The sequence below is a fragment of the Mobula birostris genome, chromosome 31 (assembly GCF_030028105.1).
Source record: "Mobula birostris isolate sMobBir1 chromosome 31, sMobBir1.hap1, whole genome shotgun sequence".
Taxonomy (NCBI): domain Eukaryota; kingdom Metazoa; phylum Chordata; class Chondrichthyes; order Myliobatiformes; family Myliobatidae; genus Mobula; species Mobula birostris.
Window position 1 is genome coordinate 8,701,328 of NC_092400.1, and position 14,458 is coordinate 8,715,785.

The window sequence follows — 14,458 nt, forward strand, 5'->3', positions numbered from 1 at the left end:
GTTCATGCCATCAGGTTGGGGGCTACCCAGACAGAATATAAGGTGTTGCTCCTCCAACCTGATGGCATGAACATCGATTTCTCAAACTTTGGGTAATTTTCCCTCCCCTCCCCTTCCCCATCCTCCATTTCTCCCTGTCACCTTATCTCCTTAATGGCCCACCACCTCCCTCTGGTACTCCTCCCCTTCCCTTTCTTCCATAGTCTTCTGTCCTTTCCTATCAGACTCCCCCATCTCCAGCCCTTTAGCTCTTCACCAATCTGCTTCCCAACTCTTTACTTCATTCCCCCCGACCCCTTTCCGGTTTTACCTATCACTTGCCACCTTGTACTTCTTCCCTCCCTCCCCTAACTTTCTAACTCTGACTTCTCCCCTTCCATTCCAGTCCTGATGAAGGGTCTCAGCCCAATACACCAGCCGCTAACTCTTTTCCATAGATGCAGCCTGGTCAGCTAAGTTTCTTCAGCATTTTGTGTGCATTGCTTTGGTTTTCCAGTACCTGCTGATTTCCCCATGTTTGTCATAAACAAGAGATTCTGCCAATGCTGCAAATCTTGAGCAACACACATAAAATGCTGGAGAAACTCAGCAAGTCGGACAGCATCTACAGAAGGGAATAAATAGTCGATGATTTGGACCGAGACACTTCATCAAGCAGCCTGAGCACGGTGGTATTAGTTCCCCGCATCTTACAGTGCACAAAGGAAATATTGGAGAGGTTTTTAGTGTAACCATTTCAATTTCCTTGTCAATTTGTGCATTTGCCATTCCACTCTTAGTTCCTGCCAATCTCACCACTGGGCCATTCACTCAGATAAAGAATTAACATACAGAATGACTCAATCCCTGATATTTTCTGACGTCAGGGAACCACCTGAATTCTCTGTAGTGCTGGTACTTCATACTACACTTTCAACTTCTGCATAAGTCATAGAAAATAATATATCACTGGTGTTATATCAACTTGCATTAGTATCTCTAAGGACCTTTATGAAGAATGGAAAGCAATATTTATTTTCTGAAGATGGTAACTCTAAAGGTATTAAGTTGCCCTCTACACTGTTCTCTTTCACCATTTAATGACAAGCACTCTTGCCTGTCAGTGAGTACCTTACAGATTTCTGAAACTTGTGCAAGTCTCACTAACTTTACACTCCAATATGTGACTGCAGTACTGTTGTAGACTGTACCATTTGGGTGAGAAACCACGGCCTCAAGTGACATCCCAAGTGGATCCAAGAAAATCCCGTGCTAGAGTTCTGAGGGCAGGGATGGTAATACTACTTTCCTAGTTATCCGGCACTGACATAATTAAAAAGTACACATTCTTTAATTATTATCACTGCAATCAGGGAACCAAGGAACTCAAATTCCAAAATTTGATTACATACTTGCAGTTTTTACATTTCAAGCCAAAAAGCATTCCTTTCCCACATACTGTGCAGGTCTGAGACATCCAATACTTGGTGGAAAATCTACAGAAAAGATAAGATAAAATAATTTTACTTAGGCTCAATCAATTGCATTATTAGTTTTAATTACACTGAAACAATACTGCCATGGAGAGGCAAGTTAAAGGAAAAATAAAATACAAATGTAAACTGTGAAGTTACTAGCTCAATAGTTTTAAAAATGCATTGCTTTTGACCTAATGTAAGCAAGAATATGTGTTTGTTATTGCAGTAAGTTGTTGAAGAAAGCATAATCCAACACTTAGAATCATAGACTCGTATAGCAAAGTATCAGACTCTTTAACCCACCACATCTATATCAATCATTCTGCCCATCCCATTTACCCTCTTGTTTTAGATACCCCTACTATGGGAAAAAAATACCAACTATCTACGCTTTCTATGCCTCGCATAATTTGTGCACCTCTGTCAGTTAATCCTCCTGCCTCCTTTTCTCCAGGCAAACCTAGCCCCTCCAGTCTCTCCCCATAACTTAAGTGCTCCAATCCAGATGGCGTCCTAATGAATCCTGTCTGCATTCTTTCCAGTGCAATTACATTCTGTGGTGATCAGAACTGCACACAATATTCCAAATACATTCTAACTGTGTTTTGTAAAGTTGCAACATAACCATCCAACTGTTGCACTTAATGCCCCAACACTTAAAGGCAAGCATTCCTTATGCCTTTGTCTGCATCTAATTGTATTACCACTTTCAGGGAACAATGGACCTGAACTCCAAGGCCCTCTGTTCATCAACATTCCTTAATGTCTTACTGTTTATAGCACATGCCCTATTCTCTATTTGACATATCGAATCCAGCAACTCACACTGGTCAGGATGAAGTTGCAAAAGCTCCACCCAACTTTTCATCTGATCTACACCCTGCAGTAGCCTTAGACAACCTTACTTGCTACCCCCAACACTATTAGCTTTTCTTCTTTGATTTATTTCTTCAAATCTTTTAAAAATCCACTTCTACTGGCACGGTTTGTCACTGGCATAAACTAATGAAAATGCCCAGTTTACCGCTGACCTGAATTCAGAACACTTCCTTCTAGTATTCCCTGCAAAGAACTCCTAAATGTTTATCTTTTAATACTGTGGCCCGATAGTGCTTAATTAATTACAGACAGATAGAACCCCTGTGGAAAATGGCACAGTTCCTACTAAATTATTTGGAAGTGGATGAGAAAAGATCCTCACCAAGTCCAATTCCATTTCTCACATGAATTCTATATATATTTTTTGATCGATTAGCAAGAATTGTTCCAGAAATGGTTAACATTGCAAGCTCTCTCCTAACTGTGGTGTCAAAGACCACTAGCAACCCATTCACTGAATAAAGTTAAGAAAGACTTTAGTGGCATGAAATAACACAATTAATTAGATCTTTCAAAATCAGGTTTTAGGCAAGCATGATGATGAAATCACAAAGCACACTCAGTTATTCATAAATGACCCATGATTCTACAACTTGCAGAAACTAAATGAATTTTCAGTTTAAATTGAGTTCAGTTAAACCAGTGGTGATTTGTTTGATTCTAATTTTAAAATCCAGCCACTTAACACAAGGATGTGTTATCACCAAGTTTCATTCTGACCACAAGGGTGCAAGGGTGGTGGTTTCCATATCAATCGAACTTGCCGAGGGAAGAACCATGCACTTTCCTGGGCATACAAAAGGCTGCAGGTTCTGGAATCTGGCATAATTCACAGAAAACTGGAGGAACTGAGCAGATCAAGTAGCATCACTGGTAGGAAAAGGACAATCAGCAGTCAGACTGAGACCTTTCATTGGTCCGGATGAAGTGCATTAACCCGTAATGTTGAATATCTATTTCTCTCTATTAATGGTACCTGACAATCAGAGTTCCTCCAGCTTTTTGTGTGCTGCTTACATTTTTCAGTGGGTCCATAAGCAAGGGAGTTCAGAGAGAAAGCTAAGAAATTATATTATTTATTTCGAAAGGGAAACAAAGCTTTACTAGGCAATGATGAGATCATATCTAGAATGCCACGTATAGTATTACTATTCTCTTCAAATCTTTTTATTATTATTATCCAAAATTAACACGAGAACATCAAAGTAAGCAACACTTACAATGTCTCAAGAAAAAAAACATTAAAGATTGAAAAAATTTTGGTGATATAAAAAAAGAAAAAAAAACCCTTACTAAGCAAGAAAAAGTGAGGGAAAAAAAACCCATGAGGTGTTCAACCCTGGAGCCATGCGTCATGCAAAAAGCTTCTAAAGATAAACATCAAACCGCCAGCAAGAAAAAAAAAGTACCAAAAATTTACAATTAGATCGTGGAGGAAATCTATCAATTAACTCAAATGATAATAATGAGCAAATGAACCCCATCTTTTCTCAAAATCGAACATAAGTTCAAAGGTTAGGGAAGGATGTTGATGCATTGGAGCAGTTCAGAGGTTTACAAGACACACCTCAAATGGGCAGACTGTTTTAAGAGGAAATATTGTCCACTAGGGTTTTAAAAAGTGAGACAGGACTTGTCTACAACAGGTAATATTCTTAGAAGTCACAACTTGGTTGTGGAGACAAGAGAAAATCTGCAGATGTTGGAAATCCAAGCAATACACACAAAATGCTGGAGAAACTCAGCTGGAACTCGAGATGTTTCATCTTGTGAGAGAATGTAGAATTAGGGTGAGGTGTGGTGAGTCACTGTTTAAAATAACCAAAGTTTCTTCTGATCCTGAAATCTCATTGACCTGGGAGAGGAACCAAACAAGAAATAAGAAGAATGAAGAATAGGAGCTATGAGCCCCCTCTGCCTATGAATGTAAATGTCTTTGCCCATTTTGCACCACCATTTCTATAGTGTGAAAGGAAAGGATATGCAACATACATTATAGCAACAAAGTTCCCTTAAGACTGAACCAATCTCCATTTTATGTTAGCTCAGTTCAGTGTTCCACTGAGGAAGACTACTAAATAGTTCCAAATCCCAAGGAATAATTCCTGAGGACATCACACGGATTATAACTAGATTGTTGCCCTGTGTACTTGGGCTTGTAGCTTATCATTTGTACTGCCTCCCACTGTTTAAATGCCCATCAACATTCACAGTCAAAGCAGAGACTTCCTTTTCATTTTGGGGGAGATGTCAGTGTCTCTGGGAAGACCAGGACTTCTTACCCATCCTTAAATACCCTAAAGGTGGTGGTGGTGAAATGTTTTTTGAAATGGTTCCATTCTACTATTGATAATGTCTTCACGGCGCTGTTGGATAGGAAGTTCTAAGATCTAACTCAGCAAGAGTGAAGAATTATTTTTTAGATCAGGATGGTGTGTGAGTTCCTCTGTGCCTTGTTCTTTGCAATAGTAAAGGTCCTATGTTTGAAAGGTACTCTTCAAGCAATTGCAGTACATTTTGGAGATGGTACACAGCACAGCCACAGTGCCGTGGTAGTGGTGAGAATGTTTATAGTGAATAGTCGAGCATTAATCAAGTATACTGCTTTGTCTTGGAGCATGACGAACTTTTTGAGATTTGTTGAAGAAAAGGAGAATATGGAGGTGTCAGGAAGTGAAATACTCACCACAGGGTACTCTTGATCTATTCTTATAGTGATGGTACTTACATAGCTGGTTCAGTTGGGTTTCTGGTCCTTGATGACCCAAATGATGTTAAGAGCAAAGGACATAACCATGATAAAACAAAGAGGTTGGATTCTCACTGGTTGGAGACAGACATTGACTGGTAATTTAGTAACATGAATGTTATTTGGCACTTAACAGTCCAGCCCTGAATGTTCTCTCGGTCCTGTTGCATGGAGACACAGAACGCATCACTTGCTGAGGAGTTGCAACTGGAATTCAACATTGTGAAATCATCAGCAAACAACCCTACTTCTGACATTATGATGGAAGGAAACTCATTGATGAAGCAGCAGAAGACAGCAGGGCTGAGGACGCGACCCTGAGGAACTTCCGCAGTGATATCTGAGGCTAAAATGGTTAACCTCCAACAACCACAGCCATCTTCTTTTGGGTGCGGTATGACTCCAGCCCACTGATTTCAGTTTTACAAGAACTCCTTAACATCGTTCTTGGTTGAATATTGCTTTGATAACAAAGGCAATAATTCCTATTTCACCTCTGGAATTCAACCCACTCGTCCATCGTTGGACCAAATCTATGATGAAGTCTAGAGAAAAGAGAACCCTTAATCAGGCATCGGTGAGCAGGCACCGTTGAGTCAGTACCGCTTGAAAGCACTGTCAGTGACACATTCCGTCACTTTGCAATACCCCTCTGATTCAATCTTTTTTCTGTTCACGCTTCTCTCTCCAATTGCCAGTTTTTAAAGTAATTGTTTTTGCTTTCGTGATAGTGAAGTTTAACCTGTTTACCAACTCAATACAGCATCTATTCAGACCTGTGGTTTTGCAGAATGAGGTCTGAGGTTAATAAAATGTGAGAAACACTGCCTGACAGAGCCGAGTTAAACTAAAGGATTTTCCATTTATCTTGTTACTGAAATAACAACCAATGGTTTAACATATTACAACCTTTAAAATGAAAATTTACTGACCCATTACAAAGGTAAAATGAAGGACACTTTGCTTTATTTCAAAATGTATTATTTTGTTCAAATATATTTATGAGAAGAAATTGGAAATTATGACTATCCAAACAGTGGGCAACCTAATTGTTTTCCTGCCTATTCTGCACAAGTTTTGTTCAATAAAATGAAAGTACTACACATCAGAGAGTCTGTGCTGGTAAGTGAGAAGTGAATGACAAACAATCTCTAGAAAACAAAACTCTGAATTTGAGATCTGTTCAAAAACACAAGCACAATATTTTCTGCTCATCAATGAAATGAATTACGAAGCTTAGGAAGATTGATGGAGCAACATTGTAAAAGTTGTTAATACCCTGTGAGACACTCGTTCCTGAACAGATGTTGTTTTCCCTTGAGGGAAAATTACTTGAGCCCAGCATGCTGGTAAAATTATTATTATGCTCTTCTACATATTCCTAATTCAATTTGTTTTTAGCGCAACACTATTACAGCATCAGTCGTAAGATCGCAGTTCAATTCCCGCCTCTGTAAGAAGTTTGAACGTTCGTGCCCTGAATGTATGGGTTTCCTCCATGTGCTCTGGTTTCCTCCCATGTTCCAAATGAGTCATCTGGTTAAGTCTATTGAGTTGTGGGAAAGCTTTGTTGGAGTTGGAAATGTGGTGGCACCAGAAGGCTGTCCAGCTTAATCCTCACTGATTTGTTTTGATGCAAAACGACACATTTCACTACGTTTTGAAAGCTAATCTTTGTTCCCCTTCATCTACTGTCATTTGCTTCTCTCCTCTCTCTAATTGTGTATTCGAAGTAATTGTTGCCTTGACAGCTTTGCTCTCCACAGACATTCCCTCCCCATCGCTCCCTCTCTATACCTCCCCTCTCTGCAACTTAAAATGCATTTGTTTGCTCCACTATCCAGTTCAGATGAAGGGTCCCTGACCTGAAATGATGACCCCCTCCAAGGATTATCTGCTGAGAAGTTACTGGCTTTTCTGTTTTCATTCAGCCAGAATACACTGAAGCCTCTTAAAGCACAAAATTTGAGTAGGAACCTAGAAATGAGTGTCAGTCTGTGGCCAACAGATCTTGCAATGTTGTAAATTTCCAGTGCAGTCAAAGTCTAGGGTGCCATATGCTGTTGAACAGGGCTTCCAATGAAATGTAGTTAAAGGTCTTTCCTTTGAAAACAAGGAGGTCACAACACTTACTCAATTTACTGGTACGTTTACAAGAGGCAGCCAAGCAAGTATTGTGATCCAAGTTAAGTGAGGGAAATGTATACAAATCCATACTAACATCTGAGATCTGAGCATTTGCAGTGGAGGAAACCTCAAGAGTGCTACACCGCAGGAAGCAATATCAAATGATCTTATATAATATATTGTTTCAAGAAGTTTTGAAAAGAGGACATGACATATTATGGTAATTCACACAAAACGCTGGAGGAACTCAGCAGGCCAGGCTGCATCTATGGAAAAGATTAAACAGTTGACGTTTCAAGCTGTTTCTGCAGATATTCTCCTGTTTGTGATGACATATTGCGGAACGTGTTCTCTCTCAACAGATAGAATGCCAAAGTCAAGTACCAGATTACAATTTTCTTCTGCAGCAATGAGGACTGAGGTTGTTTCAGTGTGACTACACAGCGTTGTCAATGCAAATAATGCAGCCTCGTTTGAGATGGAAGCCTCACTATTTATCAGAGATACAGACCAAAGGTCAGGGTCTGTGCATATTAATCTGCATCTGATTTGAGTGCAGTTAACCTTCTGAACCCTCATGCAATGGGAAACAATAGTATTTCCCTCATTAGTGGGAACTTTGTTTCAGACTAGTCAAGTACTGAGAATGCACACCAGTCCTTACCGAGGGGTTGGGTTGGAAATGGTGGGCAGCGTTAGGCTCCTGGGTGTCAACATCCCAGAGGGCATGTCCTGCGCCCAGTATATTGATGCAGTCATGAAGAAGGCATGCCAGTGGCTATATTTCATTAGGAACTTGAGGAGATTTGCTATGTCACCAAGGACTCTCGCAAATTTCTACAGGTGTACCATAGGAAGCATTCCGACTGGTTGCATCAGCACCTGCTATGGAAATTCCACTGGACAGGACTGAAAGAGGCTGCAGAGAGACTCACGGACACAAGCCTCCCCACCACTGAGACCCACACAGTGTTTTAGGAACAGCCATTCCGCTCTGCCATTATACTTCTGAACCATCTGTGAACCCCCAAACACTACCTTGCTATTCCTCCTCTGCACTGTTTACTTGTCATTTTAATCTCTTACACTGCACTGCTGCCACAAAACAACAGGTTTCACGACATATGTCAGTGTTAATAAACCTGATTCTGATTCTTAAATATTCTCAATTGTCAAACCTGTGCTTCAAACTATTTTGATATTTCCCCATGTTGAAAGAAGTAACTCTGGTGCTTTGGAATATCATAATAATTCATCTCTCATGAAAGTGGTCATGCAAAGCCATATAAATTGAATGTTCACCAGCGGGAGGAGAGAGTGCAGTGCGCTGCACGTGTGCAGCCCTCCGGTGAAAAATGATATTGTATCCGTTAAATAGGGACCCTGGACAATTCTGATTTGATGGAGACGGACGTGAAAGTACAGAGGAACATCTGGAAAAATTTCTGAAACTCCAGTTCGCTGCTGTTGTTACTGCGTGATCGGGAATCTTTCGGACAGAAGGCCTCAAAATCCCCGGCTTTGCCTGCTGTTGGCGACCGAGATGGAGGTTGAATCGTTCGGATAGAGATGGCGCTCAGTACTCAGTGTTGGAGAGCTGATCAGAGCTCGAAGTTTTCGGATGACTCAGAGTCGGATTGTGGTTGGCATGGCAGGGAGAGTTTTTCTTCCTTCTCTCGTCTGCGTGAGATGTGGGACATTTGAGAGACCTTGAACTTTTTACTGTGCTCATGGACTTCTTCATCAAGTTATGGTATTGTTGCACTGTTTGTAACTACATGTTATAATTATGTGGTTTTGTTAGTTTTTTTCAGTCTTGATCTGTCCTGCGTTTTGTGATATCACACCGGGGGAAATATTGTATCATTTCTTAATGCATGCATTACTAAATGACAATAAAAGAGGACTGCGTGTCTTCATAATCTAAATTTCTTTGTTTAAAATAACAAAAACAAAATTGCTATACTTAGCATAAAATCTCTTTGTACCAAATTATTAAAATGATACATGTTTTTTAAAAAACTCTTGTTACAACAAACAATCTACTTAACAAATATTGAGCTTGCCTTCCTTGTAGATGCCATTTACCGATTACAAAGCCATGCTACCTTTTCTGTGGCCGTTGTAAAGTTGTCCATTTACAGTGGTGGAAGGAGCACAAGTCTGTGCTAGGTGCCCTTGATGATATTTTGCCCTGAAAATATTGACTTCTGGACGCTGCATACTACCAAGAACGGCCACAGTCTGAGGAAGGCGAGTCATTACCTGGGAGCCTCTGACGAGATGACAAATGATGAGGTAGATTGGGAGACGAGCAGTTTACCTTTAGCTCAAAGGTCTGAGTTAAGTCCAGAACACATTGGCATTGCAAAGGTCTCCATACCTTTGCCATTCCTGGCAAACAATTTCTACAAAATAGCCACCTCCTCCTTAATGACCGCAGTGCTTTCAATCTGGCATCAACATTGCTGGACAGTAATTTACAATGGAGATCTCTGCTGCTGACTTGGTTAAAAAAAATTCTCTGATGGAATTACCCCGAAATTTCATGGTGACATTAAGAAATTGAATCACCTTAGTGTTCCCTCCAAAGAGGTAGAAATCTCCTATAATTCTGAAGTACTAAAAGTGATTGGAACTACTTTCAAATTGGAAGTGATACTTTCTGACTCTCCATAACCTCCTGAAGGTTGTGGACGAAATTCTGCATGCTCCTGGTTTTTCCTTGCATTTGGTCCAATATATTGACCAAACACTCTACTGTCCATCCTTATTAATCTTTTCCTGAGTATTTTGCTTGCACGGTCCTACACTAATCCCTCTGGGAAAGTATGACCATGTAGGGCTACACCCCAGCAAGCAGGGACAATAAATTTCATTACATTCTTACCTTTTCCCTACTGCTGCCCACAATTACTGACTGATACGCAAAAGGTTCTTTGTGGCCTACTGTCTGCCTATTTGGTGCTGGCATCTGAGTGTGCTGGCGCTCTGTTGACACTTCACTGATTCTTCATTTTCCTGCTCCTTCTGTGAGTCAAATCTGGAGAAACTTCCTTGCAAGATTGCAACCATAAGAACACAAGCAAGAGCATGGCAAGCTGCCACAAGTGAGCAAGTGGAAAGTTTCTAACATGTACAAAATCCTTTGACAAAGAGATGAATGCATTAAGCCAGGGAGATATTAGGTAGGAGACAATGATACTTCCAAACTAGTGACTTACTTATTCCATTTGAGAGCTTGAGGTGCATACACAAAGAGTTCAGTGTTAATTTCCTGGCCTATTATTGAGATGAACAGGTTCCCCATTGGATGAGCATACGTCTGTCAGTGAGAGAGGAGGTGGAAGAGCTTGAGGCCTGGTGCCAGGCAAAATAACCTCTTCCTTTATAGCAACAAAACAAGGATATGGTTATCGACTTCAGGGGAACTCACACCCCTCTTTACATTGGTGACACAGCAGTGGAAACTGCGAGCAGTTTCAAACTCCTGGCAGTGCACACGGCAGCATAGTGGTTAGCACAACGCTTTACCCGGGTTCAGTTCCCGCCACTGCCTGTAAGGAGTCTGTGCATTCTCCCTGTGACTGCGTGGGCTTCCTCTAATTGACCCGGTTTGCTCCCACAGTCCAAAGACGTACTGGTTGGAAGGTTAATTGGTCACTGTAAATTATCCCATGATTAGGCTATGATTGAATCGGGGGATTGCTGGGAGGCAAGGCTCGAAGGGCCAGAAGGGCCTATTCCACACTCAATGCCGATAAATAAATAAATATCACACACAACCTCTCTTGGTCCCACAGATCAGAAAGCTCTCCAATGTCTCCACTTTCTGAGGAGGCTGAAGAGAGCTGGATTTTGCACACCCGTACTCATGTCATTCTACGGATATGCAGTAGAGAGCACCCTAACAAGCTGCGTCGCTACTGGCAACGGAAACTGCCCTGCGGCGGACAGGGGGACTCTACAACGGGTAGTCAAAACTGCCCCAGCGCATCACTGTCATCAGATTAGCTGCCATCAAGAACATACAATAGACACAGAAAGGTGTTGGAAAAGGGCCAGTAACATTGGGACGAATTCCATACACCCTGCTCAGGGAGGAGGCTACGCAGCACCCACACCAAAACAAGCAGACTCAGAAACAGTTACCCCCCCCCCATGCAGTAAGATCGATCGACACCTTCGCCCACTGACTCCTGCACTACTTTATCATTTCCCATCAGACACATTGTGTATAGCCTAGTGTCACTTCATGAGCACACAATCAATCTATGTACATAAACGATCTTATGTATTTATATTTATTGTGTGTTTTGTAGTATTATTACCATGTTCTTTACCTTTTGTGCTTTTTTTCTGCTGCATTGGATCTGGAGTAACAATTATTTTGTTCACCTTACACTTGTGTACAGAAAATTACATTAAACAATCTTAAATCTTGAATCTTGTGTCATTGTAAGATAGGCTTGAGTGTGGGAGAGAGAGTGCGACTATAATTTGTTGCTCAAGGCAGTACATTTCAACAGCATAGGTAAAGTTTAGATTGCTCCTCTTTTTAAGTATCATGAGACTGTAATACTTCTTCCTACTTGCTCAGTTTTTCAGAGTGTGTCATTTCTGTTGGTCAGTTCAGCTGCCCATTCACTGTTCTTGATGTCCTTCAGGTTTCCTTGGCACCAAGATCCCTCTCCTTGGGTAGTTCTTCATTAATATTTCTAAGTCTCACTCAATGAAATGAAGGACTCTCTTTGATCTGCTAGAGCGTTTTTGGGGTTAGGACATATACCGAATATTGACTTCAGCAACCAACCATCAGATCTGAATATGCATTGAAGATTAAATTTAAAATACTGCATGGAACAGCAAAATGCAGACCAGATGGATCAGGAACCAAGCTCTTAACTGATTGTCTACATATGAATGAATCCAATCAATAATCCATTGCATGGATATGACAATAATTAACACCTATTTTGCATCTGCTAGTAGGGAAGATCCAGGCATTGTAGCTCAAAGGATGCATTGTAAATATGGATTTATCTGAAATGTCCTTTGATCTTTAGCACATTAAATGCTGCGTAGTGTTGGGTCTGGCAGACCTTCTTCCACCGAAAGAGGTCTCACTATGTTACCTGTTGCATCTCATTATGTCAAATAAACAGGCTGCTTCATACCTACCAGTATTTCTTTCCATTGGCTTAGTTCACACAACAACATGATCCATAGATGTTCTTTGATTGCTGAGTTCTTCCAGTAGTTTATTCATTACTTTTCTTCCCCTTGCAGCACCATAGTATCTCAATTGCCTTAGCATACGTACAGCTAAGTGTCAACAGTTCACTTGTAAGTTTTGTTGCCAGTGTTTCATTGCCAAAAAGAGAAACACTTGAGAGAAAAGCAACCCCGTACTGTTGCATTAGAATTACATCTGAAATTTGAGATCCATAGACACCACAGAAATGAGTAGCATTGTTTTAATACTCCTGTTTGGAAGCATTGTTTCCATGGGGACTTTGGAAATATGCTTTAATTCGTGAGTAGATGACTTACAATCATACTATTACAAGTCATGGGAACAACTGAAGAATTTCCTTAATAATTCAAAGAAGCTGAAATTTAGTACGGTAAATTCTTACATCTTCATCAATGTGAACCGTGAATGAAATAACCTTGTTTAAATCAGACTACTGCCTTGCATTAAACATGGCTGTCCAGTGTGTTAGAGCACTATTTCTAGAGAATAGCTGGTGCTATTTCAAATTCAAATTTATTTATCATATGTACACTGAAACATACAGTGAAATGTGTGGTTTATGTTAACGACTAACTCACCCAAGGATGAACTGGGGGAAGTTGACCAGCACCAACATGGCATGCCCAAAACACACAGACGAACAACACAAGCAACAGCAACAACAATAACAAAACCAGACAACAGCAGCAAAACTTTCCCACACACACACACAGGCCTCCAACCTCAGAAAAGGCTGCCACCAGGCATCTACTTGGCCTCAGACTCACAGGCATCAAGCCTCAAACCCCCAGTTCCTGACCCGGACTCACAATCATTGGGTCCCTGATCTCTGCACAAGCTGACCCAGGGCTTTGACCTTCAGGCTTCTACCTCTATTCTCACGGATTTCGATCCTTGACCTTCAGGCTTTTACCTCCAGTCCCGCTGAGTTCTGCACTTCAACCTTTGACTTTGCCCACCGGACTTCGCCGACTTCTGAGTATCAACCGGAAGATTTGTCAATCATGGGTTTGATCTTCAGGCACACATGGACCTCCAACTAAGTGGGGGAGTGGGCGGTCACCAGCACTCCTGACTCCTTCCCATATGGAGCTCCAAACAATGAGTTTGAGGATTGTTGGTCTCCTCAGTGCTTGCTGACCCGACCTCTGGGATCACTGACCTTCCATTGTGGAGCACTCCGATTTGGATTATGAACAACACCTCTTGCTCCTGACTCTTCATTTACTGTCCCTTGCCTCTAACTCTCCCTCATTCCTAACCTGACCCCTAACACCCTGTCCTATTCCCAAACCATCCCTACAAACCTAAAAGGCAAATAAGTCCGAGCCACAACATTGACGGATATCTCAGCTCGACGTCATCTTGACTCAATTTCAAGGTTATAGATGCTGCTGGCAGGGGACACAGGCATGCCACATTTATAAAGCAGGAGTTGCCACCCTTAAAACATAAATAGGAGGACAGGGGCGTGAAGAAGCCTCTCAAGCCTGTACTATCATTCAATAGGCTTTCTGATCTTGGCCTCAGATCTCCTTTTCTCCCTGTTCCCCGTAATGCTTAATTCCTATGAACCAAGCATGTGCTTCTTTCAACCTTGAATTTATTCAATGACTCAGTCTCCACAGCTCTCTGGACAGAAAATATTAAACAGATATAGCCCTTTGAGGGTACAAATTCCTTCTGATCTCTGTTTTAAATCAGTGAAGGTTAAAAACATTCTCACTAATTCTAGATTCCACCATCATCCCTTCAGTATTCTCCCTGTTAAACAACTTCAGAATTTTTGTATTTCAATCACATCATCTTTTATTCTTCTGAACTCCAGTGTGTATACATCCAGTTTGCCCCAACTTTTCTCTGAAGACATGCCTTCATCCTAACAATAACCTGGTGACCCATTCTGAACTGCCTCGAACTACTTCTCCTCAAAACTACACACAGTACTCCAGATGTAGTCTCATTAATGTTCTGTATAGCTGTAGCTGG

At 41.2% G+C, this 14,458-nt stretch overlaps 1 protein-coding gene across 1 annotated transcript in view; it reads right to left on the bottom strand.

Moving 5' to 3' along the window:
- ksr2 (kinase suppressor of ras 2) overlaps nt 1-14,458 on the bottom strand; it is a 361,347-nt gene that overhangs the window by 117,395 nt on the left and 229,494 nt on the right. The window contains exon 7 of the mRNA XM_072247505.1: nt 1,392-1,475. Coding sequence (XP_072103606.1) covers nt 1,392-1,475 — 84 coding nt within the window. The remainder of the gene's footprint in view (nt 1-1,391; nt 1,476-14,458) is intronic.